This window comes from Hippopotamus amphibius, chromosome 6 (genome assembly GCF_030028045.1).
Source record: "Hippopotamus amphibius kiboko isolate mHipAmp2 chromosome 6, mHipAmp2.hap2, whole genome shotgun sequence".
NCBI lineage: Eukaryota > Metazoa > Chordata > Mammalia > Artiodactyla > Hippopotamidae > Hippopotamus > Hippopotamus amphibius.
Window position 1 is genome coordinate 84,610,521 of NC_080191.1, and position 27,981 is coordinate 84,638,501.

Genomic DNA, 27,981 nt, shown 5'->3' on the forward strand with positions numbered 1-27,981 from the left:
TCTCCTTGGGTTTATTCTGTATGGGACTCTCTGTGCTTCTTGGACTTGGTTAACTATTTCCTTTCCCATGTTGGGGAAGTTTTCCACTATAAGCTCTTCAAATATTTTCTCACTTTCTTTTCTTCTTCTTCTGGGATATCCATGATTTGAATGTTGGTGTGCTTAATGTTGTCATCAAAGTCTCTGAGACTGTCTTCCATTCTTTTTATTCTTTTTTCTTTTTCCTGATCTGTGGCAGTTATTTCTACCATTTGACCTTCCAACTCACTTACTCGTTCTTCTGCCTCAGTTCTTCTGCTGTTTATACCATCTAGAGTATTTTTAATTTCAGTTATTGTGTTGTTCATTACTGTTTGTCTGCTCTTGAGTTCTTCTAGGTCCTTATTAAATGTTTCTTGTATTTTGTTCTCAAGATTCTGAAGAATAATATTTTCACCTTTTACTTTTACTTTTCACATGCTATTTCTGTAAGACTTTTTAGAATTAATCCCTTTCAAACACCAGTCAACAAGTCAAGTAACAATGTTTTGACAACTTTTACAAACAAAGCACTCGGAACCGTAACAGAAGGGTACAAAAGTATAATTCCCCTCAATATGTTTAAAAGGTAGTTGAATAAATAAAAAACAAATACAACTATATCTAATAATATAAGACACACACATGGCCACTGCAATAAGAGATACAGAAAGTACTGAATTTAATGGGATTTTTTATATAGAACGTTGGTACAAGAAAGTAATAGTTATAGAGTTAGGTTGAGAATATTAAGAAAGAGAAGAGGCTAAGAAACTGAATTAATAATTTGTTGTGAACAAGGAGTGACCAAAGGCTTTGAGATAGAGGTGAGCAGAGGGCAAGGAATGTGCCTTATTCATGTCTGCCAGCCTTGTTCCTTAGCACAATGTCTAGAAGATCAATGTTTCTGAATAATAAATGTTTATTGGACAAAGGTAAACGAACCTACAAGAACCTACAGAGACTTATTCTGGTTATGTGGGATGGGCAAGGCAGATGACATGATAATGGGACAATCCAGGCATGAGGTAAAGGTGGGCCACAGCAGTAAGAGGAGAGGGGAAGGTGCATAAAGGAAAACTGCCCAGACTGGGTGACAGCTAGAACAGGGAAGTGAGTGAGAATAATGCACAATCATAGATGTAAAACCCCTGTAACTGGAAAATGATGATGCTACCGACAGTGTGGTTTATGGAGAAAGGCAGAAATTCTCTCTTACTCATGTTGAGTTCAAAGTGAGGCCGTATCATTCCTGAAGTTCAGGATGAAACATGGGGATTAAAATTGTGACAAGCACAGGGAGATTAGCTTGGTGCTTTGTGACAAACTAGAAGGGTGGGATGGTGAGGATGGGAAGGAGGCTCAAGAGGGAGGGGATATGGGGATATGTGTATAAATACAGCTGATTCACTTTGTTATACAGCAGAAACTAGCACAACAGTATAAAGCAATTATACTCCAATAAAGAGCTTAAAATAAAATAAATAAACAAATCAGATCAGAGATAAAAAAATACAGAAATTCTAAATTTGGCAAGATACAGCATTTCTAATATTATTTGCTTTGGGACTGTGAAGTCTTCAGAAATATTGTATAAAACATCAACACAGAAAAACTTCAAGAGCTCAAAGAGTATATTTCAGGTGTAGAAGAAAAATTAAATAAGACCCCATGTATTACATATGTAAATAGCCACTATTATAATAAACTGAATTTGAAAAGTGAAAAAAAAAGTTGTGACAAGAAACGATGGGAGAGCCCCATGAGAGGTCTCTTGCTTGGAATGGCTTGCTCACCTTGCTTCACTAGAAGATGTTCAGTGCTCCCCTACACGTAATTCTACAGCCCAGGCAACTGGCCTTCTACAGTTTTCACGCACCAAAAAATGAACTTACCCTAGTGTCTGATATCCTACAACACGTTTCTTGAGCTATGAAGTTCGAGTTACAGTAGATTTGAAGTTGGTGAAGTTCAATCTATTAAAAATTAGTAATAAGACATATCATTAGTTTTCTTGTTTCTTTTTTTGAAAATCACATTTAGGCATTTGAGGACAATGGCAATTTAACTGGAAAGAAAAAAGAAGCTAATACAAATAAATCACTGGCAGATATTTTGCTCTTATTTAATTTAGGATTCATGATTTTATGGACAATTTGAGAAACAGAAATGGATTCACTTATTGAGACAGATCTATATGCAAAGGAAATCAAGTAATAAGAGCAATTGCAAATCTGCTCCTTGTTTCAAACCATCAAAGAGAAGTATTTAATTAAAGAGAGGTAATGCACTACAATGAAGTATACCCACAAAATGAGGAATACTTCAAAGTAAAAAATTCTGGAGAAAAAGTAAAGTCAAAAGTATGAGCACATGATGGAAACGGCTTTATCTGTAGTGCCAGACCCCTTACTTGAGGAACTGAAACAGATGCTCATTTTCAAAAAAGAAAAAAAAAAAAAAGAAGTATTTAGTTTTTAACTGTTTTCATGGATACTGTCTAATACCTATGAATACGTGACATACTCCTGAGCAAGACTCACAAAGACTTTTTACAAAAATAATTGATTCTTCTATTTGCTCAGCAGATTCACATTTGTTGGCATTTCAACATGAAATTAAAAGTAATTTCAGGAAAGTACCATCATGTTCTTAAATGCAAGATCAAACAACCACATCAGAGAAAGTAAATGGTACAAACTATTGACAAATTTTCAACATGACAGATGTGCAAAGAGGCTGTTTGTGGTTGCAAATTTAATAATTTAATTAATAATTAATCATATGATGATTTGACATATAACATAGGTCAGGAACAATCTCTTTCCTCCCCCTCTTCTCCTCTTCCCCATCTTTCTCTCTTTCTCTCTCTCTCTTCTCTTTCCCCTTCTTTCTCTGTCTGTGGATGTAACTGAGCTAGATTGTCTAATACTTTGAGGTTGATAAGTACTTTCTATAGTAAGACCCAACTGTAATAATATGATAATTAATCCTATGATAACAGAAAGCAGATATCTGTGGTTAGCTCTGAATCTCTAACCCAACACCAAAAAAAAGCAAGCAAGAAGGGGAAAAACTGTAACTATTACTCTACGCTGAGATGAACAAAATCAATTCAGCTCATAGAAAGCATTAAGAATTCCAGACATCTTTTGGATTCATGGGCAGCCTAAGATTTGCAGCCAGTGCAAAATTCTGAGATGAAATGAAACTTAATGATTTCTTTTCTATAACTTTTTGCAAGGTTATTGAAGTAAATTTTTATTTATAAAGTTTAAATACACTGTCTTACATAGTCTAATGAAACACCAGGCAATAACATACCCGTTATGTAGAATGAAGGATGTGGCGACTCCAATTAATTAATAGTCTGCTTAACTAAAACTAATTTATCATCAACACTGTTATCTAAATAGTCAATAAATTTTGAAATTCTATTACATATCATCTACTGTGCTAGTGTCTTCATATGAATTATTTTACTTTACTGAAGATAGATGATCAATTTTTCCTGGATTAGAACTTAATAAAGTACCCATGACACTGAAACTACAATCAGCCTAGTTTAATTACGCTTTTCTAACTCATTAGTTACTTTAGAATCCTTTACTGACACAGTGCTTTAGAAGGAGAATGCACTGACCCCATCACACAGAATTTGTTTATTAAAAAAAAAACCTTTTATCAGTTTTGTCACCTATTTCTCTGCACAAAAGCATGCAAATGGGTAGTATATGTAAAATAAAACCCAATCATTAGAAGCTTTTTTTCAATAACTTACATTCTGAATAAACAAAACATTTTTACATTACAACAAATCTTATAAATCACAGAGCTTGTATGGAGATGATAAAAAAAATTAGTTTACTTAGAGTTTTAGTAGGACCAAGAATCTTTAAGAAATAAAATATGTGTTTCATTTGTTTCTTTAACTTAAGCAGTGACTATCTCCTTTAAAAGCTCCATCATTGTGATATGGCTTTGGTATTATTCTTAAGTGAACTAAGATTCCACATTAACCAAGAAAACATGTAAGACTACAATTTTCACATTGTGCCTTTTTATCAGGACATACAGTGATATTCTTCAGCCTCAGGTTGTTCCCTTGAGTAAAAAGTTAATTAGACACAGAACACAACACTCAACCTTCGAAGGGGAGTTCGGAGCCAGGACCCCACTCTTGCAAGAACTTGCTCCTGTCTCATTGCCGTCTCTCCCTCAAAGGTTATGAATTTATACCCTAATCCTAATGCTCTTTGGTTCTTGCCATTCCCCACTCTGCCCTCGCTAGCCCTGCAGGAGATCAGATTCCAGTCAACATGAGTTCTCCAGCAAAGGCTACCATCATCCCCGACTATTGTCGCTAGAATTCCCTGAAGACCACTTCCTGTCTGTCTACCTCCACTCCACCCACTGTGGGAAGTCACATGTCTGAGGTTTAGCTGCTGGGCTCCACTTCCTCCCTTGACTTTGGAGACATCTTTCTGAAAGGTCTGTCTAGGACTTTTGCTGTTACAATTAACACTGTGATTATTATTGGCAGCCACCATTTACTGACATAGACTTAATCCATCTTTCTGACATAGACTGAGCCTTTAAGATCTTTGGGAGAGGAGTAGCAGATTTTGTTGTTGTTGCTGTTTTCCCAGGGTTGAAGGGCATGTCTGGCCCTAAATAAATAAATGAATATACAGAGAACTGACCACATACTATGTACTATGTCACATACCTTATGCAATTATAATGAGTGAGGCTACCAATATTATTTTATAACTGAGGATATGAGACTCAGATAAATTAAGAGCAAACAAGATAAATTAGCAGGTCATAAGAGTTAAGTGGATGAGCTAGGACTTACAATCACATCTTTCTGGTCCCCAAGCAAGCTCACTCTCTCTGATGCCATGATATCTTATCTCCAGAGTTGGCTTCTCCTGCTCTAGGCTATTTTGATAATCATCACTGAACCCTAGTTATGACATTCTCACTGATTTGATCATTATCTCTAAGAGAAGGCAGTTTATAAATCATATTTATTATATATATATATATATACACGCACACACATATAATATCCATCATCTATCTATCATCTATCTATCTATCTATCTATCTATCTATCTATCTATCTATCTATCTATCATCTATCTATCATCTATCTCTGACGCCTTCTACGGGGGCCTTTAGAAATAATATGCTGACCAAACATGTATTTGCACAGAATTGCACTTTTGAAATAAAATTGAACTGTTAAGGGCTTTGTGTTAACAATTCTTATTGGTGACCTGCATTCAAATTATTTTTATGGGTTTTCACCACCATTTCACCCATAAGAAAGTGTAAAGTGACCAAATTTAGATATATCCCCCTTTTTTAAGATTATAGGCCTTCTTCTCCAGGGAAATTAATAATAAATCTGTATCATGTGAGCATCATATGTAATTTTTAAAGGAAATTTTCATCTGCAAGGGTTTTACTAGCCTATTGTTCTCATCCAAATGACCTACTGATACGATTAGTGGTTGTGTTTCAGTCCAATAGAACTCTGAAAAACCATTATAAGCTAATGAAAAATAGTCTGCCACACAAACACTTGTGATTCTGAGGATGAATAAATAGCCTATTGTTCTTAAATGAAAACATCAGATAATCTGGAACCATTTAACTTAAAGTTCATCTTTTCTCCGTCCTTTCTATTCAAAACCTACGAACTTAGAGCAAGCTTACTTTTGTATAATATTTTCAATTTTTACTAAAATTTAATTTTAATAACCTTATTTTTAAGGCATAACCTAGTTCTTTTAAATTCACAGGCTAGAGAAAAAAATGGTGAAAATGGATAGAAAATAATACATGTGAAAATATAGTTGGAAATACATAGCTATGCTTCACACAACCAATAACAAATTAAACAGTGTTGAGAAAGGAATGTCTTACATAGTTATTAAAGGAAAAAGGTTTTAATAAGATATTTGCTTTTAATTTATAAACATTACTAGTTTACAACTCACATCCACAGGCTTGCCATCTGAAGCTCGGGCTGCAATAACAGTCCTTCCACGGAAGTCCACAGCATCCTTTCCATCAGTATGCCGGCTTGCAACTAAGTTACAGTCCATATAAAGTGAAATGGCCCGGGATTGTATACCGATGCCAAGTTTATGCCACTGACGGTCAAACAAAGGACGGAGTTCTCGATTTTTAAAAACGTAGTTCAGCACATCTCCCTCGGCAGCTTGGAACATAAATTCCACCACCTTCTTTCCACCATCTACTACTATGGAAACCTGCAAAAATGCAAATGATCTTTAAATATTTGAGATTCAGTTTTCAAAATTATTATTAAAGCACTCAATCAAAACTCAACCTGCATGTCAGTAGAACTGAGGCACTCAGTTCTCTCAGCATGGAAACTGAGATCAACTTCTTTAACCTCTGATGATTTGCATGGTGCAGAGAAAACAAGTTTTCATAGAAGACACATTCTTTCTGTTCAAGTCATATTTCTGAGAATGTCTAGGACCTGGGACCCTTTGCTGCAGTGCTCCAAGGCTTGCACTTGGACAAACCTCTCCTCAAGCAACAAAATACAAAGAAACTATATTGCACTAAAAATAATTGTGTAAATGCACATTTAGGGCAAATTTTGGATAAAATATACAAAGAGACCAAAAAGCCCCATTGCCACTTTTGAAGATCCTGGAGCAAAAAACGGTTGTTAGGAGCAGAAACAAGGTACTGAGCATGTACCCGGCACTCAACACCACTAGAGGGGTGGGCAAACCACCTAAGCCACCCCTCTAGCCTGACCCCCGGACACACGCCTACCGTCACCGCATATAAGGAACAAGCTTGCCCGCACCTTACTCAGGGAGCTAGCAAGCGAGGAAACCTATTTCTTGTTCTCGCTTCCCTCTGCTGCTGCAGGAACCCCAATAAAGCCATGCCTGAATTTCTTCTTTGGCCTATAGTCTATTTCTATTGATTGGGGAAAGTCAAGAACCCTGGTCAGTATCATTTCCATCATAATATTGTGAACATATTAACATATTAAAAGACCAATGAAATGAAAAACATTTCAATGGATATGTACAGAAATAAACATAGATGGATGGTGCCCATAAGTAATTGTGATGTTCACCTCCCCTCCCTGGAGTACCTGTGTCCCCACCTTTCTGCCCAAATGCCACCTCACCCACAAGTATTCCTAGATCCCGCTTTCCTGGTGTTCCATCTGGGGGAGCCGTCCTTTCCACACTTCCACCATCCCCACCCAACTCCAAGCTGTCCTTGGCCACCACACTTGTCACCCTGTGGTCACGCTCCAGTAGGCTGTTCTAGATGGCATCCCCAGACCTACATGCTCCCTGAGGACAGGAATCACGCTTTGCCAACCTCTTATCTTTGTCACTAGCTAGCATATAGTATGTATCCAATTATTTTCTATTGATAGAATCAATATTTCCATCTCATCTCTTAATTCACTAAGGATTTTCATATGAAACAATGAACAGCTTTAAAATAATATATAGTAGAAATGATAGGAGATGAAGTTGTTAGTGAGATGCACTTGGAATCAATGAAGCAGTTGTAAAGGAAAGGCAGTCAGTTTGAGTGTCTTCAGACAAAATAGGAATCCAGTAGTTAAAAACAAAAAACAAAAAACAAACAAAAACCAGGCTCTCCTATTCCAGATCTCAACGAGACCCTCCTAACTCTGAGAATACTTGCATTTCCCTGTGGACGATTCCTCTGAGGGAATATCCCAATATGAGGTCTGCTCCCAAATTTATGCCCACAGTTCCAAGAAAGAACACTCATCAGCACAGCTCTCTGGTTCCTTACCTGTGGCATATTCTGCTGGTTTAAAACCTGCCACAGAAACCACCGTTCCTTCTTGGTGCTTCTTCGTACCCTAAACACAGCTGCTATGGCCAGCTCCTCAGGAAGGCCTTTGGGAAACACCTTACTGTGGGAGGAAAACAAAGAACTATTGTGGGAAAACTGAAAGTGGCAAGGACAGAAAATCTCAGTATGAAGGTCTCTGCAACACAATATCTCAGTCATATTTTCTCAATGAATTTATAATTCATTACAGCCATCTACCTAATGGATATATGGAAGTAGCCATGCCTACATTTACAAGGAATTTTTATCCTTGTTTTTTCCCTTTTTATAAATTTCCCGGTAAGGTGTTGCCAAAGCTTGAGGTATGTAAAAGTGAGCAACTAGGTTATAGTACTATGGAGTGATATTCCCTTACTCAACAAGATGTTTCAAAAGCATCTCAGAATTCACTGCAGTCTGGCAAACAGTAGACATTTATAAAGGAAATAAATACTACCCCTTGGCGTTGTCAGTGGAGAGAAGTACAGAGCATTTCAAAGAACAGCTAGCAATTAAATGTATATTTTCCAAAGATATTTTCTCATATTAAACCCTTGAGAAATGAATTCCTAATTCTGATTTCCTAGTAGGTATCAATTTAAGACTGAAACTAAATATAATAAAGACATTTCAGCTTATTTTTCATTCTTACAGAAAATAAGATAAGCAAATTCTTTCTAGATAGAAGAGAGAAGCCTAAAGAGAGTCCAGAATATGCTTCTACCTCAATCTTGTTTCAAAATACTGGTCTCACTGGATCCATGAAGAAACTTGGGGGAAAAAATTCACAATGAACATAAATCATATTTAGACTTTCATTGGAAAACATGGAGAGATACATTCCTCCAAGTTGACTTTTAAAGTTATCTGCATTGTATGTAAAAACTCTGCAAGGCAGGAATCTTGCTTTTCTTTTAAAAAATCATGAGGAGTAGTAGGTAAGAATTCTCTTAAGGACTAACACAGCCAAAAGTTGTTTATATAAATAAAACATCATACTTTGAGATGGTAACTACTAACTGGGAATATCACACCAAGGTCCACTGAACCCAACAACCAAATTCATGGAGAATTCTGAAACTTTGGTTTCACACTTTGTGTTAGAGACAAAATCACATGTGGTAGGGAAATCAGGAATAAATATGAAAAAGCTGTGCTGGCTAAAGTTCTTACTTGGTTAAACACACACACACACTATGTATATATGTGTATTTACACAAACATACCTCAGGTATATTGCAGGTTTGGTTCCAGATCACTGGAACAAAGTGAATATCACAGTAGAGTGAGTCACACGAAATTTTTGGTTTCCAGTGTGTGTTAAAGTTGTGTTTACACTATACTGTATTCTATTCCTTGTGCAACAGCTTTATGTCTAAAAATGTACATTCCTTAATTTTAAAAATACTTAATTGCTTAAAAAAAAATGCTAACCATCATCTGACAACACAGGATTGCCACAAACCTTCAGTTTGTGAAAAACCCAGTATCTATGAAGTGCAATAAACTGAAGCACAATAAAAGGAGGTCTGCCTGTATGTGTGTGTATATATATATATATGTTTTACCTTCTTAACTAACCTGCTTACCCCCAGTCCGGAGGCTTTCTGGCTCTCAGCTCTTGTCTGGCTGGATGAAGAAAGAGGAGGCAACCCAGGGCCTCATTTTCATCACACACACACACACACACACACACACACACACACACCCCTCTCCAGCCTCTGCAGAGGCTGGCTGGTGCCTCCCAGGGATGAGCCTCTCCAGTGCCCGGGGGGGGGGGGGTACACCGGCCCACGTGCCAGCAACACCCCACCACTCCGTTCGGTTCTGGGATTCTAACGTCCTCCTCTCTGCTGCCGGTGATCCCACTGCTTCCTGTCTTCTAAGAATGTATTCTCTCTTTCTCTGTTGCTTCATCTCCCACTCTACGGGCATTTTTGCACTTTAGAGGTTGAAACTCCATTTACATCTCCCATCTCTCCCTCACCGAGGCCCCTCTCATCTTGGTTCACAAGTGTATGCATATTTTCACCCTCTCCCCTGCTGTAAAACAGACAAAACTCTCTCCATCCTCGCTACAGCATTATATTACCCTTCCATGTATCCACCAAACATCTTAAATGAATACTCTGAATGTCACATTGTCACAGTCCTCAGCCCTGAGCCGTCCTGCATTCTAAAAGCATTCCTGAGGGCTCTCAAGAAGATGCTTCAGGTGTTCCCTTCTTCCCCAAGAGGGCCGTCAAGTGATGTAGTTTCATCCAATCAGCGAGGGGGCGGGGGGCGTGGTCGCCGCAATTCCCTCCAAAAAGGAGCACACAGTCGCAGGCTGGAGGGCGAGCAGCAGCGGCCACCTGAGCAGAGCTCTAGACGCTACAGGGAGGTGTTGCAGGAGCCCGGGAGCGGCGGCAGCCGCGATGGCAAAGACAGACCTGCTTATCCAGTCAAGAAGTTAATACAAGAACCTGATACGCTTATCTCCAGATGGGATTTCCATCCATAATGAGGAACTTTGGGATTTGCACTGGTAGGTGAACAGATGGGAAAATGTCTCCCTCGAAATTCTGGACATATCCCTGCTATGGAAGCTTGTCCGCTTTTTGGCTTTTGCTTTTAATCAGGATGTTAGAAAATAATGAAATAATGAAGTAACCCTTTTTCAAACTTTAGAAACCGCTCCCCCCCCCCCCCCCCCCAACCGCCAAGCATGGCAGGGTTGGTCACTTTTGGAGTATGTGGAATACTGAAGTACCGACTGTCACTCCTCACACTCGCACTAAAAAGACGGCCTCCCTCTTTTTTGCTTTCCACCATTCACATACCTGAATCTCCTCCCAAAGGAGCAAACCCCCGACTGAGGGGCTCTCCGGAGCTCCTTTGGACCACTTGGGGGAAAATTGTCATGTGGGTTGCAACCTAGATTTTAGGCCAAAACTTGGCCATGGAAAGGGCCCCTTGGGTAACTCTTGAAGAAGGCAAGTAGGAACCACTATGGGCCAGGCGGTGGTCATAATCGTCTGGACGCAGGGCTCGAGTGACCCACCAGGTCGCACAGTAGCCACAATGAACTGAATTCTGCAGAAGGATGTAACCGGGTCACAGAAGAGGCCGGAGGTGACAGGGCAGCTGGAGGCCACTCGGAAGGCCGAGCTGGCGTGTCCTGGTGAGGCCCTTTCAGACACTCCGTGCAGAACAAGGACGGGGCACTGACCCGTGGCCGAGGAGAGGCACGGACGCGCGGGGGCCGCCCGGGTTGAGGAGGCGGAGACCACACACGCAGAGGACCCGACATTGCAAAGCCGGCATCCTGCCTGAGGGATGGTGCCCACGGTCGTCCTGCAGGATGTGCTGGGGCCAAACCAAGGCCCATCTCCTCCTGCCACACCTCCGGGTCAGGCCGGGCCATCCACGAGAGGACACGGGGTCCAGCCCCAGAGAACTGTGTCCTGGGCCACTCGTCCCCGAGCTCCTGCTCACCCACCCGTGCTCCCGCATGGCTCCTCCAGCCTCCACGATGTCCCAGGGTGAGCATCTCCCCAGAATCAGCACTGCCAGAATCCAGAGGCCTGTGGGTCCGGCCCCTCACTCTTCACCCAGGGACACTGTCACACAGATGGTTAGTGGCGAGTGAGTAGGGCCACGGGCCAGGTCCTGTGACTTCCAATGCAGAATCCTTTGCCCTGTGGAAAGTCGTTAGGGGTATGCAGTCCCGTGTACACTGTGATGTGCTGGTGGTTCCATAAGTCACTGGTGTGTGGCTGCCGCCCTGGTAGCCTTATTCACGCCTCATGAACGGTGCTGGTCACCTTAGCCACGTAGTGATTATCGGGTGTCAGCGCAGCTGGGACCCTCGGGTCAGCCTTCAGCTCCCTGAGCGCTTCTGGTTCCAACACAGACTCCAGGGCCGTCGCTGGTTAGCAGCAAGTAAGGTGGTGAAGAGACCCCCAGACAGCGGGAAGAATAAAATGGGGCTCTCTGTAGGGTCAGCTCTGGTCAGCATGGCCATCCAACTTAGAAAACCTCCCCCAGAGTGAGGGGGACAGGAGAGACCTGGCACTCTGTTTAAGAATGCGGAAGGGTGACTTTGGAAATGTCTGTTTCTGTTATCGGCTTCTGATCAGCACAATGACAGGCCGTTCTGTGCTGATCAGTCATTAAGGTCCTGTGGGTAAAACTGATAAAAGCAGTCAAAATAAAATAAAATAAAGTAAAATAAGGTAAAGTAAAGTAAAGTAAAATAAAATGAAAGAATTCCCAATCACCTAATCCTTTGGCCTCTTCTAAATCCTCATTCCCCTTGGTCCATCTGAGGGTTTTAACACTGAAGACATCCTTTCTTCATTGATAGAAACCAAGTCACAACCAGATGACTCTAGGGCCCAGCCAGGAAACTGGAATGTAAGCTTTCTGAGGTTCTTTGTCTACCCTATTCACCAGCATCTAGAACAGTGCCTGCACAAGGTAGGCACTCAATAAATAGTATTAAAGGATTCAATTAATGAACTGAATTCAGATATAAAAAAATCTGAAAACAAAAACAAAAAAGAAACATAACACATGGCACCTTCGAAGTCTAGCTTCAGTTTTTCCATCTTGGATAGAAATGTGCATATAAGAAATGTGCACATTCCTTTTAAGAATTCTATAGGAAAAACAAATAGAGCAAGTGAGTTAATAACAGCACTGATACCTGTTCTCATGCAGAGGACACATGTGTAGACTGAGGGCAATGCAGAGCCCAACCCATTCACACAGGCAGCTACTAATTAGTTCCAGCCAACTCTTACCATATGGGGAAGCAGGGCCAGTGTTGCCAGTTCATCCCATTTTTCAAGACAAGCCAAAAACCCAGATTTTTATCTAATAAGTTTAGAGTTTTAATTTTGGCAACTATTTCACATTTCTCATAAACACTATCCAGACCAATACTGTGGAAAACCAAACAAATCAGTGACTGCTAGTTAGAAAAGCTGGATCTACACAAATGTTTGTTGAATACCCGCAGAGCCTTACAAAGGTGGAAAAAGGAAGGTTCCTGCCCTAATTGGTTCTTAAAATCAGTTAGAATAGGAAAATTAGAACTCAAGCTTATGAATGGAAAACCTAGTATTAGGAATGCGACTGCTTTTAAAATCCTATAACAGCAGAAAAGTTTCAGTCCTTTTAAATTTATTGAGACTTGCTTTATGACATAACATATGGCCTACCCTGGAGAATGTTCCACATGCAGTTGAGAAGAATGTGTATTCTGCTGTTGTTGGGTGGAATGTTCTACAATCTTTTAGGTCTAAATGGCTTATAGATTTGCGAGAGTCTTCTATTTCCTTCCTGATCTTCTATCTAATGTTCTATCAACTTTGAAAATGGGATATTGAAGTCTCCAAATATTACTGTTGAATTGTCTACTTCTGCCTTCAGTTCCATGAGTTTTTACTTCATGAATTTGGGGGCTTTGTTTCGGGTACATATTTGTGATTGCTCTGTTGCCTTAATGGATTGACACTCTTTAACAATCTTTTAATTGAAGTGCAGTTGATGTACAATATTATATGTTACAGGTGTACAGTATAGTGATTCACAAATTTAAAGGTTATACTCCTTTTATAGTTATTATAAAGTGTTGGTTATGTTCCCTGTGTTGTGCTTATCCTTGTAGATTATTTTTTTCATTGCTATCTTTATTTTTTAAATTTTATTGAAGCATACTTGATTTACGTGTTAGTTTCTTCTGTACAGTAAAGTGACTTAGTTATACATATATATGTGTATATGTGTGTGTATATATATTATATATTATATACATATTGTTTTTTATATTCTTTTCCATTATAGTTTGTCACAGGATATTGAATATAGTTCCCTGTGCTATATAATAGGATCTTGTTGTTTATCCATCCTATATATAATTGTTGCATCTGCTAGTCCCAAACTCCCAATCCTTCCCTCCACTACCCCCTATTTCCCCTTGCCAACCACAAGTCTGTTCTCTATAACTGTGAGTCTATTTATGTTTCATAGATAAATTGATTTGTGTTGTATTTTAGATCCCACGTATAATTGATATCATATGGTATTTGTCTTTCTCTTTCTGACTTACTTCACTTAGTATAATAATCTCTAGGTCCATCCATGTTGCTGAAAATGGCATTATTTCATTCTTTTTGATGGCTGAGTAATATTCCATTGTGTGTATGTATATATATACCACATCTTTATCCATTCAACTGTTGATGGACATTTAGGTTGTTTCCATGCCTTGGCTGTTGTAAATAGTACTACTATGAACACAGTGGTGCATGCATCTTTTCAAATTATAGTTTTGTCTGGGTATGTGCCCAGTAGTGGGATTGCTGGAACATATGGCAGCTCTATTTTTAGCTTTTTGAGGAACATCCATATTGTTTTCCATAGTGGCTGCACTAATTTGCATTCCCACCAACAGTGTAAGAGGGTTCCCTGTTCCTCACACCCTCTCCAGCGTTTGTTATTTGTAGACTTTTAATGATGACATTCTGACTGGTATGGGGTTTTACCTTATTATAGTTTTGATTTGTATTTCTCTCGTAATTAGTGATGTTGAGCATCTTTTCATGTGCCTATTAGCCATCTATACGTCTTCTTTGGATAAATGTCTATTTAGGTCTTCTGACCATTTTTTGATTGAGTTTGTTTTTTATTATTAAGTTGTATGAGCTGTTTATATATTTTGGAAATTAAGCCCTTGACAGTCTCATCATTTGCAAATATTTTCTCCCAGTGTGTAGGCTGCCTTTTCATTCTGTTTATGGTTTCCTTTGCTGTACAAAAGCTTTTAAGCTTGATTAGGCCCTATTTGTTTACTTTTGCTTTTATTTCCATTGCCTTAGGAGACTGACCTTAGAAAACATTGGTAGGATTTATGTCAGAGAATGGTTTGCCTATGTTCTCTTCTAGGAGTTTTATGGTGTCTTATCTTATACTTAGGTCTTTAAGCCATTTTGAGTTTTTTTTGTATATGGTGTGAGGGTGTGTCTAACTACATTGATTTACATATGGCTCTCCAGCTTTCCCAACACTGCTTGCTGAATAGACTGTCTTTTCTCCATTGTATATTCTTGCTTCCTTTGTTGAAGGTTAATTGACTTTAGGTGTGTGGGTTTATTTCTGGGCTCTCTATTCTGTCCCATTGATCTATATGTCTGTTTTTGTACCATACCATGCTGTTTTGACTACTGTAGCCTTGTAGTGTCTGAAGTCAGGGAAAATTATGCCTCCTGCTTTGTTCTTTTTCCTTAGGATTGCTGCAGAAATTCTGCCTTTTATGGTTCCGTATAAATTTTAAGATGATTTTTCTACTTCTGTGAAACATGTCATGGGTAATTTAATAGGGATCACATTAAATCTGTAGATTACTTTGGATAGCATTTTCACTTTAACAATATTAATTCTTCCAATCCAAGAGCATGGGATAGCTTTCCATTTCTTTGAGTCATCTTTAATTTCCTGTATTAATGTTTTGTAGTTCTCAACATATGTCTTTTATCTCCTTGGTGAGGTTTATTTCTCAGTATTTTATTTTGGGGCATGCAATTTTAAGTTTTTTTTTTTTTTTTTTTACATTCCCTTTCTGATATTTCATTGTTAGTGTAAAGAAATGCAACCAAATTCTGTATGTTAATCTTGTATCTTGCTACCTTGCTGAATTCATTTATCAGTTCTAACAGCTTTTGTGTGGAGTCTTTAGAGTTTTCTATATATACCGTTATGTCATCTGTGTATAATGACAATTTTACCTCTTCCCTACCAGTTGAATACATTTTATTTCTTTTTCTTATCTGATTGCTGTGGCTAGGACTGTGAATACTATGTTGAAGAGAAGTGGTAAGAGTGGACATCTTTGTCTTGCTCCTGAATTTAGCAGGAAGGCTTTCAGCTTTTCACTGTTGAGAATTATATTGGCTGTGGGTTTGTCATAAGTAGCTTTTATTATGCTTAGATACGTTACCTCTATACCCACTTTCATAACAACTTTTATCATGAATGGATATTGAATTTTATCAAATGCTTTTCTCTGCATCTAGAGATGATCATGTGCTTTTTGTTGTTTCTTTTGTTGATGCCGTGTATCACATTGATTGATTTGCATATGTTGAACCATCCTTGTGACCCTGGGATGAATCCAACATGGTCATGGTGTATGACCTTTTTTATGTGTTGTTGGGTTCAGTTTGCTAATATTCTGTTGAAAATTTTTGCATCTATATTCATCAAAGATATTGGCCTGTAATTTTCTTTTTTGGTAGTATCCTTGTCTGGTTTCAGGATCAGGGTGGTGGTCCCTTCATAGAATGTCTTTGGGAGTGTTCCTTCCTCTTCAGTCTTTTGGAAGAGTTTGAGAAGGATCAATATAAGTTCTTTGTATGTTTGGTAGAATTCCCTGGTGAAGCCATTGGGTCCTGGACTTTTGTTTGTAGGCAGTTTTTTTTTTTTAATTGCAGATATTATTTCATTTCTAGTTATCAGTCTGTTCAAGTTATCTATTTCTTCTTGATTCAGTTTTGGTGGGCTGTATGTTTCTAGAAAGTTTTCCTTTTCTTCTAGATTGGCAAATTTGTTGGCTTATAAATGTTCATAGTATTTTCTTGTGTTTTTTTTTGTATTTCTTTGATATCAGTTGTGATTTCTTCTCTTTCATTTCTTATTTTGTTTACTTTGGTCTTCTCTCTTTTCTTTTTGTCGAGCCTGGCCAGAGATTTGTCAAATTTACTTACACTTTCAAAGAACCAGCTCTTGGTTTTATTGACTTTATCCATCTTTTAAATCTTTATTTCCTCTCTGATTTTTATTACCTCCTTCCTTCTGCAGACTTTAGGTTTTATTTGTTCTTCTTTTTCTAATTCTTTGAAGTGGTAGTTTAGGTTGTTTATTTGAGATTTTTCTTTTTTATTAAAGAAGGCCTGTATTGCTATGAAGTTCCCTCTAAGAACTTCTTTTGCTACATCCCATAGAATTTGTATGGATGTGTTTTCATTGTCATTTGCCTCAAGGTATTTTTAAATTTTCTTCTTTGATTTAATCATTGACCCACTGGTTTTTTAATAGCATGTTGTTTAGTCTCCATTTAATTGTTTTTTCCTTGCTTCTGTTTCTGTGGTTGATTTCTAGTTTCGTGCTGTTGTGGTCAGAAAAGATGCTTGAAATAATTTCTGTACTCTTAAATTTGTTCAGGCTTGTTTTGTGCCCTAATATGTGGTCAGTCTAGAAAATGTTTCACGTGCACTTGAAAAGAATGTGTATTCTGCTTTTTTTGGATGTAATGTCCTGAAGATATCAATTAAGTCTAACTGTTCTATTGTATCATTTAGGATCTTTTTTGCCTTATTGATTTTCTATCTCAAAGATCTGTCCATTGATATGAGTAGGGTGTTAAAGTCTCCTACTATTATTGTATTCCTGTCAATTTCTCCCTTTATATCTGTTAGTATTTGTAATATGTATTTGAGTGCTCCTATATTGGGTGCATATGTGTTGACAAGTATAATACCCTCTTCTTGTACTGATCCTTTTATGATTATATAGTGTCCTTTATCTTTCTTTATAGCCTTTGTTTTAAAGTCTATTTTGCCTGATAGGAGTATTGCAATCCCTGTTTCTTGTCATTTCCATTTGCATGAAATATTTTTTTCCATACCCTCACTTTTAATCTATGTGTGTCTTTTGCCCTAAAGTGGGTCTCTTGTAGGCAGCATGTTGTAGACTCTTGCTTTTTTTATCCAGTCTGCCACTCTGTGTCTTTTGATTTAGTCCATTGACATTTATGATAATTTATTTAGTCCATTGACATTTATGATAATTATTGATAGATATGTATTTATTGCCATTTTAAACCTTGTTTTGCCATTGATTTTATATTTCGTTTGTTCCTTTTTCTTTTTGTTTTTCCTTTTGTGGTTTGATGATTTTCCTTTATATTAGGCTTATGTCCTCTTCTTTTTGTTTTTTGTGACTCTATTGTATGTTTTTGATTTGTGGTTGCCCTATTTTTCAAGTCTATTAACACCTTCCTATATCCACTTGCTTTAGACTGGTAGTCATATAGGCTCAAACACACTCTAGAAAAAAAATCTACATTTTCTTACTCTCCTCCCCCACATTTTATGATTTTGATGTCCTCTTTTGCATCTACATGTTCATCTTTTTGCTGTTCACTGTCATTATCATTGCTTTCCCAGAATTTCTTTTTTTTTTTAATCTGTGTACTGGCTTATTTAAGTGATTTAGTTTCCAATTGTGATTTTCTTTTTCCTATAGAGTCTTATTTCTTTTCTATTTAGAGAAGACCTTTCAATATTTCCTTTAGGTTAGGTTTAGTATTGCTGTATTCTTTTAGTTTTTGCTTGTCTGAGAAATTCTTTATCTCTCCTTCTATTCTAAATGATAATCTTGCTGTATAGAGTATCTTAGCTTGAAGATTTTTCCCTTTTAGGACTTCAAATATATCTTGCCACTCCTTTCTGGCCTACAGTGCTTCTGTAGAGAAATCAGCTGATAGCCTTATTGGGGGCGGGGGGTGGGGAAGTGTTCCCTTGTAATTAACTCTTTGTTTTTCTCTTGCTGCCTTTAGAACCCTCTCTTTATATTTAACTTTTGCCATTTTTATTATTATATGTCTTGGTGTAGGTCTGTTTGGATTTATCTTTTTCGGGACCTTCTGTGCTTTCTGTATCTGAATATCTGTTTCCTTTTTTAGGTTTGGGAAGTTTTCAGCCATAATTTCTTCAAATACATTTTCAATCCCCTTTTCTCTTTCTTCTCCTTCAGGGATCCCTATTATATATAGATTGGCACACTTTATATTATCCCATAGATCTCTTATATTGCTTTCAGTTTTACTTTTTCATTTGCCTTTCTGTCTGCTGTTCTAATTGGGTGATTTCCATTATTCTGTCTTCTAGATCACTTATTCATTCTTCTGCATTATTCATTCTGCTATTCATAGCCTTTAGTTCAGCTTTCATCTCTTCAAATGAATTCTCTAATTTTTCTCGGCTCCTTCTTATAGTTTCTAGTTCCTTTTTGCAGCAATCTGCACTTCTATTGATAACCTTTCTTAAATCCTTCAGCATTTCCATTATCTCCTTTTTGAACTCAGTGTCTATTAGACTGAAGAGATCTGTTTCATTGTTTGTTCTTTCAGGGAAATTCTCTTGATCTTTTCATTGGGAGTGGTTCCTCTGCCTGTTCATTTAACTTATATTTCTCTTATGTTGTGAGTTTAGGAGAAACAATTAACTACTGTGGTCTTGGAGGGTGATTTTTATGTGGGAACATCCCTGTGTAGCCTGTGTGGGTTTAATATTTCTTGGTGCCAGGGTTGTTTTTAATATTGATGCCTGACAACTCTTTCCTCAGTGCATGCTGGCCATTATCCCCTTAATAGGAAGTGTGACTGTTGTGGTGACCAGAGCCTGCACTGGATATTGAGTGGGACCTCCTCTTTACTCTGTGGTTGTCACTACCCTGTCAGGGACAGGGTGTGCTCCCTAGTTTTTGGAGTAGAAGCCCCCAGATCTGTTTCTGAGTGGCTTTTCTGACCTGCAGTGTGGAGTAGGTGGGATTAGAGCACTCCCACTGGGAGAAGAGCCACCAAGTATTCCTCTGCTGGAGCTATGAGTGTCCTCTGTTGTGTTACCTTTCACCTGTTTTGCAGGCTAGCTCATTTTATATATAATAGTTTGTACCTCTTAATCCCCTACCCCAATCTTGCCCCTTCCCCCTTCCTTCTTCCCACTGGTAACCACTTGTTTGTTCTCTATATCTGTGAGTCTGCTTCTTTTTTGTTTTATCACAAGTTTGTTGTATTTCTTAGATTCCACATACAAGTGATATCATACAGTATTTGTCTTTCTCTGCCTGATTTATTTCACTTACAAAATACCCTCCAAGTCCATCCATGTTTTTCAGTATTCCATTGTATATATACATCACATCTTCTTTATCCATTCATCTGTTGATGGACACCTCAGTTGCTTCCATACCTTGACAATTGTAAACAGTGCTGCTATGAACACTGGTATGCATGTATCTTTTTGAATTAGTGTTTTTTGGTTTTTTGGATATATACCCAGGAGTGGAATTGCTGGATCATATGGTAGTTATATTTTTAGCTTTTTGAGAGGCCTCAACACTGTTTTCCACAGGGGCTGCACTAATTTACATTCCCACCAACAGTGTACAAGGGTTTCCTTTTCTCCACATCCTTGCCAACACTGGTCATTTGTGTTCTTTTTGAGGTTGGCTATTCTGACAGGTGTGAGGTGACAAATCATCATTATAAACATGCCCTTCCTTGTCTCTTCTAATGGCTTCTCCTTAAGTCCATTTTGTCTGATATTAGTGCTATAGACTGTATTGTGTCTTCCCTAAATTCAAATGTTGAAACCCTAACCCCCAATGTGATAGTATTTGGAGATGGGCCCTTGGGGAAGTAATTAGGTCCACATGAGGTCATGAGGGTGGAGTCTGCATGATGGGATTAGTGCCCTTATAAGAAGAAACCAGAGCACCCCCCCCCATGTGAAGACACAGAGAGAAGACAGTTACCTGCAAGCCAGAAAGTGAGTCCTTACCAGTACCATGCTGGTACCCTGTTCTTGAACTTCTGGCCTCCAGAACTGTGAGAAATAAATTTCTATTGTTTAAATTACCCAGTCCATGGTATCTTGTTATGGCAGCCCAAGCTGACTAAAACAATTAGTGTAGCCACTCAAGGGTCTTTCAATTTCTGTTTTCATGATCTATATTTTTCCCTTTACTTTTAATGAATCCTTTTTACTTTCACTTTGAATCTAATGTGTATCTTTTTTTTAACAGAACATAGTTAAATTCTGTTTTCTGTTTTAATCCATTCTGCAAATCTTTGCCTTTTTGTTTTTAATATTCATATTTAGTATAATTATTGCTAATGTAGGATTTGTGTTTGTTTTTTTCCTATTTGTTTTCTACACATTAAATATCTCTTATTTTTTTAGTTTCTTTGTTCCTCTCTTACTGCCTTCTTTTGTTTAAAATGGATATTTTCCAGTGTGCCATTTTTATTCCCTTGTTTCATTTATTGTATTTTAAGTTATTTCCTCAGTTGTTGCCCTGAGAATTACAATTAATATTTTAAATTTACAACAATCTGGTTCAGATTGATACCAATTTAATTTCAATAATATACAAAAATATTGCTCCTAAAAATCGGTTTCCTCTTCCTTCCTTTGTGGTATTATTGTCATACAAACTGTATCTTTAGACTTTATATGCCCATCAACTTAGATTTATAATTACTGCTTTATTTATTTGTTTTTTATAGAACTGTATTTTAAATCTAATAAGAGAATGAAAAAGTTACAAACAAAATACATTTATTCTGTGTTTTATATGTATGTAATTAAATTTACCTGTGCTCTTTATTTCTTTCTGTCTAGTTTCCCTTCATTCAACCTGAAATAATTCCTTTAATATTCTTGTAGGGCAGATTTCCAAGGGATGAATTCTCTGTTTTTATCTAGAAATATCTGTTTCATCTTCATTAATGAAGGATAGTTTTGCTGGATATAGAATTCTTGATTGGCATCCTTTTTCCTTTAGAACTTTGACTGTCACCCCACTGCCTTCTAACTTCAATGATTTCTGATGAGAAATCTGGTTAATCTTATTGAGAAACTCTTGCACATGAAGAACCATTTCTCTCACAATCCTGTTAAGATCCTCCCTTTGTCTTTTGGCAGTTACCAAGTGTGGATCTCTGAGTTTATCCTAGTTGGAATTCTTGAGTTTCTTGAATGTATAGATTAATTGTTTTCATCAAATTTGGAAAGTTTTCAGCCATTATATCTTCAGATAGTCTTTCTGTCCCTTTCGTTTTCTCCTCCCTTCTGAGATTTCTATTATGCATATGTTGGTATGCTTGATGATGTCATGCAGGTGTCTTCATCTCTGTTCATTTTTCTTCACTCTTTTTTTCCTCTTTTTCATTCCAGAGCATCTCAATTGATTTATCTTCAAGTTCTTTCTTTCTTCTGCCACCTCAAATTTGCTCTCAAGCCCTCTTATAAAATTTTTATTTCTGTTATTTGGAGTTTTCAACTCCAAAATTTTGTTTTGCTTCTTCCTAATAATTCCTGTCTGTTTATTGGTATCCTTTATTGGCAAGACATCTTTTTTTATTGAGTCCACATTGATTTATAACATTATATAAGCCTCATGTGCACACCATTATATTTCTACCCCTGTATACACTACAGCATGCTCACCACCAAAAATTTAGTTTCCATCTGTCACCATACAGTTGATCCCCTTTACTCATTTTGTCCTCCCCCTGCCCCTTCCCCTCTAGTAACCATTACTCTGTTCTCTGTATTTACATGTTTGGTTTGGTTTGTTCATTTATTTTTTGTTTGTTTATGCTTCACATATGAGTAAAATCATACAGTATTTGTCTTTGACTGACATTTCCCTTAGCACAATACCCTCTAGAACCATCCATGTTGTTGCAAGATGACAAGATTTCATCTTTTTATGGCGGAGTAACATTCTGTTGCATATGTATATAAATATGTACAGCATCTTCTTTATCCATTGATGGATACTTAGGTTGTTTCCATGTCTTGGGCTATTGTAAATAATGCTATGAGATAAACATAGGGGTGCATATACCTTCTTGAATTAGTGTTTTTCTTTTCTTTGGCTAAATACTCAAAAGTGGAATAGCTGAACCATATGATAGTTCAACTCTTAACATTTTTTAGGAATCTCCATACTGTTTTCCACAGTGGCTGCACCAAGTTACATTCCTACCAACAGTGTATGAAGGTTCCCTTTCCTCCACATCCTTGCCAACACTTATTATTTCTCACCTTTTTGATAACAGCCATTCTAACAGGCATAATGTGATAGTTCACTGTGGTTTTGATTTGCATTTTCTAAGTAATTAGTGATGTTGAACATCTTTTAATGTGCCTGTTGGCCACCTGTGTGTCTTCTTTGGAAAAATGTCTATTCATCTTCTCTGCCCATTTTTCAGTCAAGTTGTTTGTTTTTTGTTGTTGAATTATATAAGTTCTTTATATACTTTGAATATTAACTTAATGTTAAATATTGAAGATTAATACTAAATTAATATTAATTAAATATTAATTAAATATGAATTATCTTTATTAGATTTATGATTTGCAAATATCTCCTCGAATTTGGTAGGTTGTCTTTTTGTTTTGTTGGTGGTTTCCTTTGCTTTGCATAAGCTTTTTTATTTGATGCAGTCCCATTTGTTTATTTTTATTTTTGTCCCCCTTGCCTAAGGAAACACGTTCAGAAAGTTATTGCTAAGACTGATGGCAAAGAGCATACTGCCTATGTTTTCTTCCAGGAATTTTATGGTTTCAGGTCTTATATTCAAGTCTTTAATCCACTTTGAGTTGATTTTTGTGTATGGAGTGAGGTAGTGGTCATTTCATTCCTTTGCATGTGGCTGTCCAGTTTTCTCAACACTAATTATTGAAGGGATTTATCCTTTCTCTATTGTATATCCTTTGCCTCTTTAGGTGAGACTCCATTCCTATAATTTCCTTTAGTTCATTAGACAGCTTCCTTTCATTATGTGAACACAACTTAAATAGCTTATTTAAAGTCTTTACCAAGTAAGTCCAATAACTAGATTTCTTCAAGAACAGTTTCTACTAACTGCTCTTTTCTCTGTGCGGGGGCCATACTTTGTTTCTTTGCATATTTTTGATTTTTTTATTGAAAAGTAGAAATTTTAGATAATATAATGTAGCAATTCTGGGAATCAGATTATTTTCCATCTGTCAGTAGTTTGCTCTCATTGCTGTTTGTTATTTTTATCATAATTGTTGTTGCCATTGTTTGCTTAGTCACTTTCCTGAACTAATTTTGTAAAGTGTGATTTCTTTGTCATGTGTGACCACTGGAGTCTCTGCTCAGTTTAGTGGTCAGCTAATAACTGAACAGTTAAGTGCCTTTGACCTATAAGCATCCAAGTCTCTGCTGAGGCACTATGTGTGCATGTTGGAGAATACCTTCAGTACTTAGGCAGGCAGTTTACAACTCTCCTTAGCCTTCTCTTTTTGCCTGTGCAGAGTTTCAAAGTTGCCCAGGGCAATGAACATAGAGCCTTTTTAGAGGTTTCCTGGGTTTCCACAAATCAACATAGGTGTAGATAGCACAAATATGGTGGAGGTGTCTAATGCTCTCTATGGACATCTCCTCCCCCAACTCTTCCTTTTAAATGTTTTTGGTCATCTTCTCATTTGCCCCAATTGTGACTGATGTCTTGGGCAGCTGCAATGTTAAACAATTACTGTTAATTGTTTTCAACAAATGCCAGGGGAAAAAGGCTGTACTTACTGAGTCAGCTGAGTCAGGTCAAATAAAGACAAGCCCTGGGAGTAGGTGTTTCCAAGGAACTACAAGTCAGATAAAATAATGACAGCTCTCTAGAAATAGAGCTTTTATTGACCTCTAAACCCATTCTCCTTCCTTCAATGACGGATAGGCTGCTAGTTTGCACTTATGATTATAGAGCTATTGGTTTTCAAGCCTACCATTGTGTTGGAGAGAGAGGGATGTGAACAAGACAAGTTTAAAATGCCACAAACCTAGCTATTCTTATGAATCAGTCTTTTTCTTTAATTAACACTCATTAATTGTTGCAAGCCTGTGGTTACTTTCCAGAGTTCTGAACTATTGATTTTGACCATTTATCCTGTGTTCTCATTGTTTTTATGGATGGGTACCTTTTCTGGTCTTCTTACTTTGCCATTCCTTCTGACATCACCAGTAATATTTTCTTGGACTTTCCAGTTCAGCTGAACTGCAGGCTTAATGCAGCTCAGTGAACATCTCATGAAGCAGAACCATGTAGATAAATCTTGGGCCTTTTTCTAGCTCACAAAATCATGAGAAATAATAAATTGTTGTTTTAAGCCACTAAGTTTTGCAGCGATTTGTTAGAAAGCAAAAAATAATGAAAACACCTTTTCCTCCCTTTCTACTTAGGATTATGGTCATATAGGTACCTGTCACATTTCATGAGATTGCAAGCTTTTTGAAGGTAAAGGCAGCATTTATTTTTTTAAATACTTTTAAAAAATATTTACTTGTTTATTTATTTATTTATTGGCTGCATGAGGTCTTAGCTGTGGCACATGCGATCTTTTGCTGCAGCCTTTGGGCTTCTCTCTAGTTGTGGTGCACTGGCTCCAGAGTCCATGGGCTCTGTAGTTGTGGCATGCAGACTTAGTTGCCCTGTGGCATGTGGGATCTTAGTTCCCTGACTGGGGATTGAACCAGCCTCCCCTGCATTTCAAGACAGATTCTTAACCATTGGACCATCAGGAAGTCCCAAAGACAGCACTTAATATCTTTGTATGACCCGCAAAGCCTAAGCACAGTGCCAGAAGAGCACTCTATACCTATTTGTTAGATGAGTGGAGTGAGCGACCCAGCAAATGAACACAAGTATTTTGATATGATTTTTTAATACTTCATAAATAAAACTAAATATAATTATTTTTAAAGATTTAAAATATAACTCAAAAATTGAAAATATTTTATATTCATGAAAGATTTCTTCTGTGACAAAAATAATAAAACAAAATAATATTATTAATATTAACAGTGGTTATAATAAATATATTCTTAAAATAATACATTGAAATAAATTGTTATGTTTAAAGGAAAATTGTTTTTTCTTGGCTTATAATGGATAAAAATCTTTATAATTACCATATTTCTCTTTTAGAAACTTATATTCTGCTTTCAAAGCCAAAAATGATTTTGCTTGCCAAGACTGTAGTTTTTGAAGAAAAATTTTTGTATTTTAAAAATTATACATTACAAAATAAATCTACTTTTACAAACTATGTTTTTTGTTTATATCACACAAGCACAAACACTTAATGTGACACAGAATAATTTCTCTGCATCTTGCCAAAGTTTCTATTATAAAAGAGGCCATATTGGATTTCTGGTCTGTTACCAGAGAGATATAATGACAGCTTGCAATGTCTAAGATATCCATGCCTGAATATTTTTGAATGGAGTGTAATTTCCTATAAGAAATTCTATCCATTGCTTATTCAGTGATACCACCATTAAGAAAAATATTGTTGAGCCTTGCTTGCCAAAGTCATTCATAGGTATATTGGGCTAGAAATTCTCAATGGGATGTTTCCTACCCTCCCTCCATTTTAATACACATTGTATCTAGTTCAAGACTGTAAATGAAAAATTCATCCACAGAAATTAATATTAATCTACACTTGAAGAACTCAAAGTTTAGTGAAGTTTAAGTATAGTTAATCCTTTGTTTCCCATTGTCTACTTTTCTTCACATTAGTGAAAGTCACCTAAGTATTCATGGACAGGTGAAAGCAGAGGAATGCCAAATTAGCAAAATGTTCAGTCTGAAGTCAATTTTTACAAAATATGACTAAACGTAATAGAGAGCCAAAATAAAGTCATTCCAATTACCCAAAGGTACCCAAGAAACTTACTGCCTATGGAGTCCTCTTTACACTAGCTCCTGAGAGATCTAGATAGAATCTGGAGATCTGGAGTGTCTCTGAAGCCTTGTAATTCACATATTTTAGACTCTTTTGAACTTGTAATTTATTTCAACGTTGAGAAAAATCTAAAATTTAGTTTTCATCTGTTCTCTGGTGTTCTCTATGTATAGCAGCCCTCTTTTCAATAGTAAAGTAGAAGGAGATGCTATGGAACTTCAGGGGAAGTGGTGGAGGATCAAAAGTAGAGACGGCAATGTCCAGATCTGAGACTTTGACCTCAACACAAAATTGATTTCATAAAGATCTTTACATTACTATGCTTCCCTCTTGGTATTAAAATTAAGTGGTTTTTATTCTTTATATCTTCTCTATTTTCTCAGTTTTTGCAATAAACATAAATTGTATGAGTGATCTTTTTTTAAAAGCACTACTATTTTAGTTTAGGAAAAAATAGTCCTAATCTTTAAAATGACCTATAAATTAACCTTATATTCTTCAAGGACAAAGATGACAGAGAATTAATGTTAACAAACATTATTTTGCTACTAAGGGTGGTAAAAAATAATTCATAAAATCTACAAGTCCCAACCTATGTCCTTCATCATAAGTAAGCCACTGAATTATAAAGAGAAGATGAGAAACTTCAAATGAAAATACACTTTTTCCAATACTTTCTCCATATGCTTCAAGCGGAATATTTAATTGCAAAGTACTAGTAACTATATTTGTGGAGTCAGAGAAAAATTAACATCTTATTAACCATAAGGGATTTACTGTACAGGACTTTAAGAGTAGATTGTATTTGTCTAAATAGCATAATAACTACATTCTCTAGATCTTCCTTCCCACTTGACTAATGAAAAATACTTTCCTGGTCAGAATTTATTTAAAATCATTAGAAAATACAAGGATTTCCTTGTCAGTCCAGTGGTTAACAATCCGCGCTTCCACTGCAGGGTGCAAGGGTTTGATCCCTGGTGGGGGAACTAAGATCCCACATGCCATGTGGTGCAGCCAAAATATATAAAATAAAATCATTAGAAAATACAAATAAAATCATGATGTCTATAAGGTATCTGTATTACAGGAAAGATTTTGACATAAGATGAAGTATTTAATCATGCTAGGTATGTATGCTTGTTATTAAATACTCAGTGGAACTCTGCATCCATTCTCTTTTGTACACATGGTATGGACTCAGAGATACTGACATTCTCCCTAACTATGAAGTACTTTCACTGACAAGCCAAAACACTTACTACTCGACTATGAGAGAACCTTCTTCCTCTCTAGAAAATGCATTTTATAAACACAAGCTCTGTTATCATTAAAACAGTCCCCAGAAACCAGTCATACGTTACTAACAAATTGTATAATAATTAATTCTCTCTTTGGAAAGCATAGAACGGGGATCTATGGGAATTGTTGTAAAGCACAGAAGTTTAAATGGGGAAGGCACAGGAAGGAGGAATAAATCCAGAGCAGGAAGCGCCCCTAAGTCAGCCAGACCAAGATGAGATGCCTC

The 27,981-nt window shown here is 37.0% G+C and overlaps 1 protein-coding gene across 1 annotated transcript in view; it reads right to left on the reverse strand.

Moving 5' to 3' along the window:
* The window catches only part of COL19A1 (collagen type XIX alpha 1 chain), a 375,262-nt gene that overhangs the window by 319,764 nt on the left and 27,517 nt on the right, over window positions 1-27,981 (reverse strand). Inside the window, exons 4-6 of the mRNA XM_057737773.1 lie at window positions 7,864-7,987; window positions 6,030-6,305; window positions 1,914-1,994 (exon numbers count right to left, since the gene is read on the reverse strand). Of these exons, the coding sequence (XP_057593756.1) occupies window positions 1,914-1,994; window positions 6,030-6,305; window positions 7,864-7,987 (481 nt within the window). The remainder of the gene's footprint in view (window positions 1-1,913; window positions 1,995-6,029; window positions 6,306-7,863; window positions 7,988-27,981) is intronic.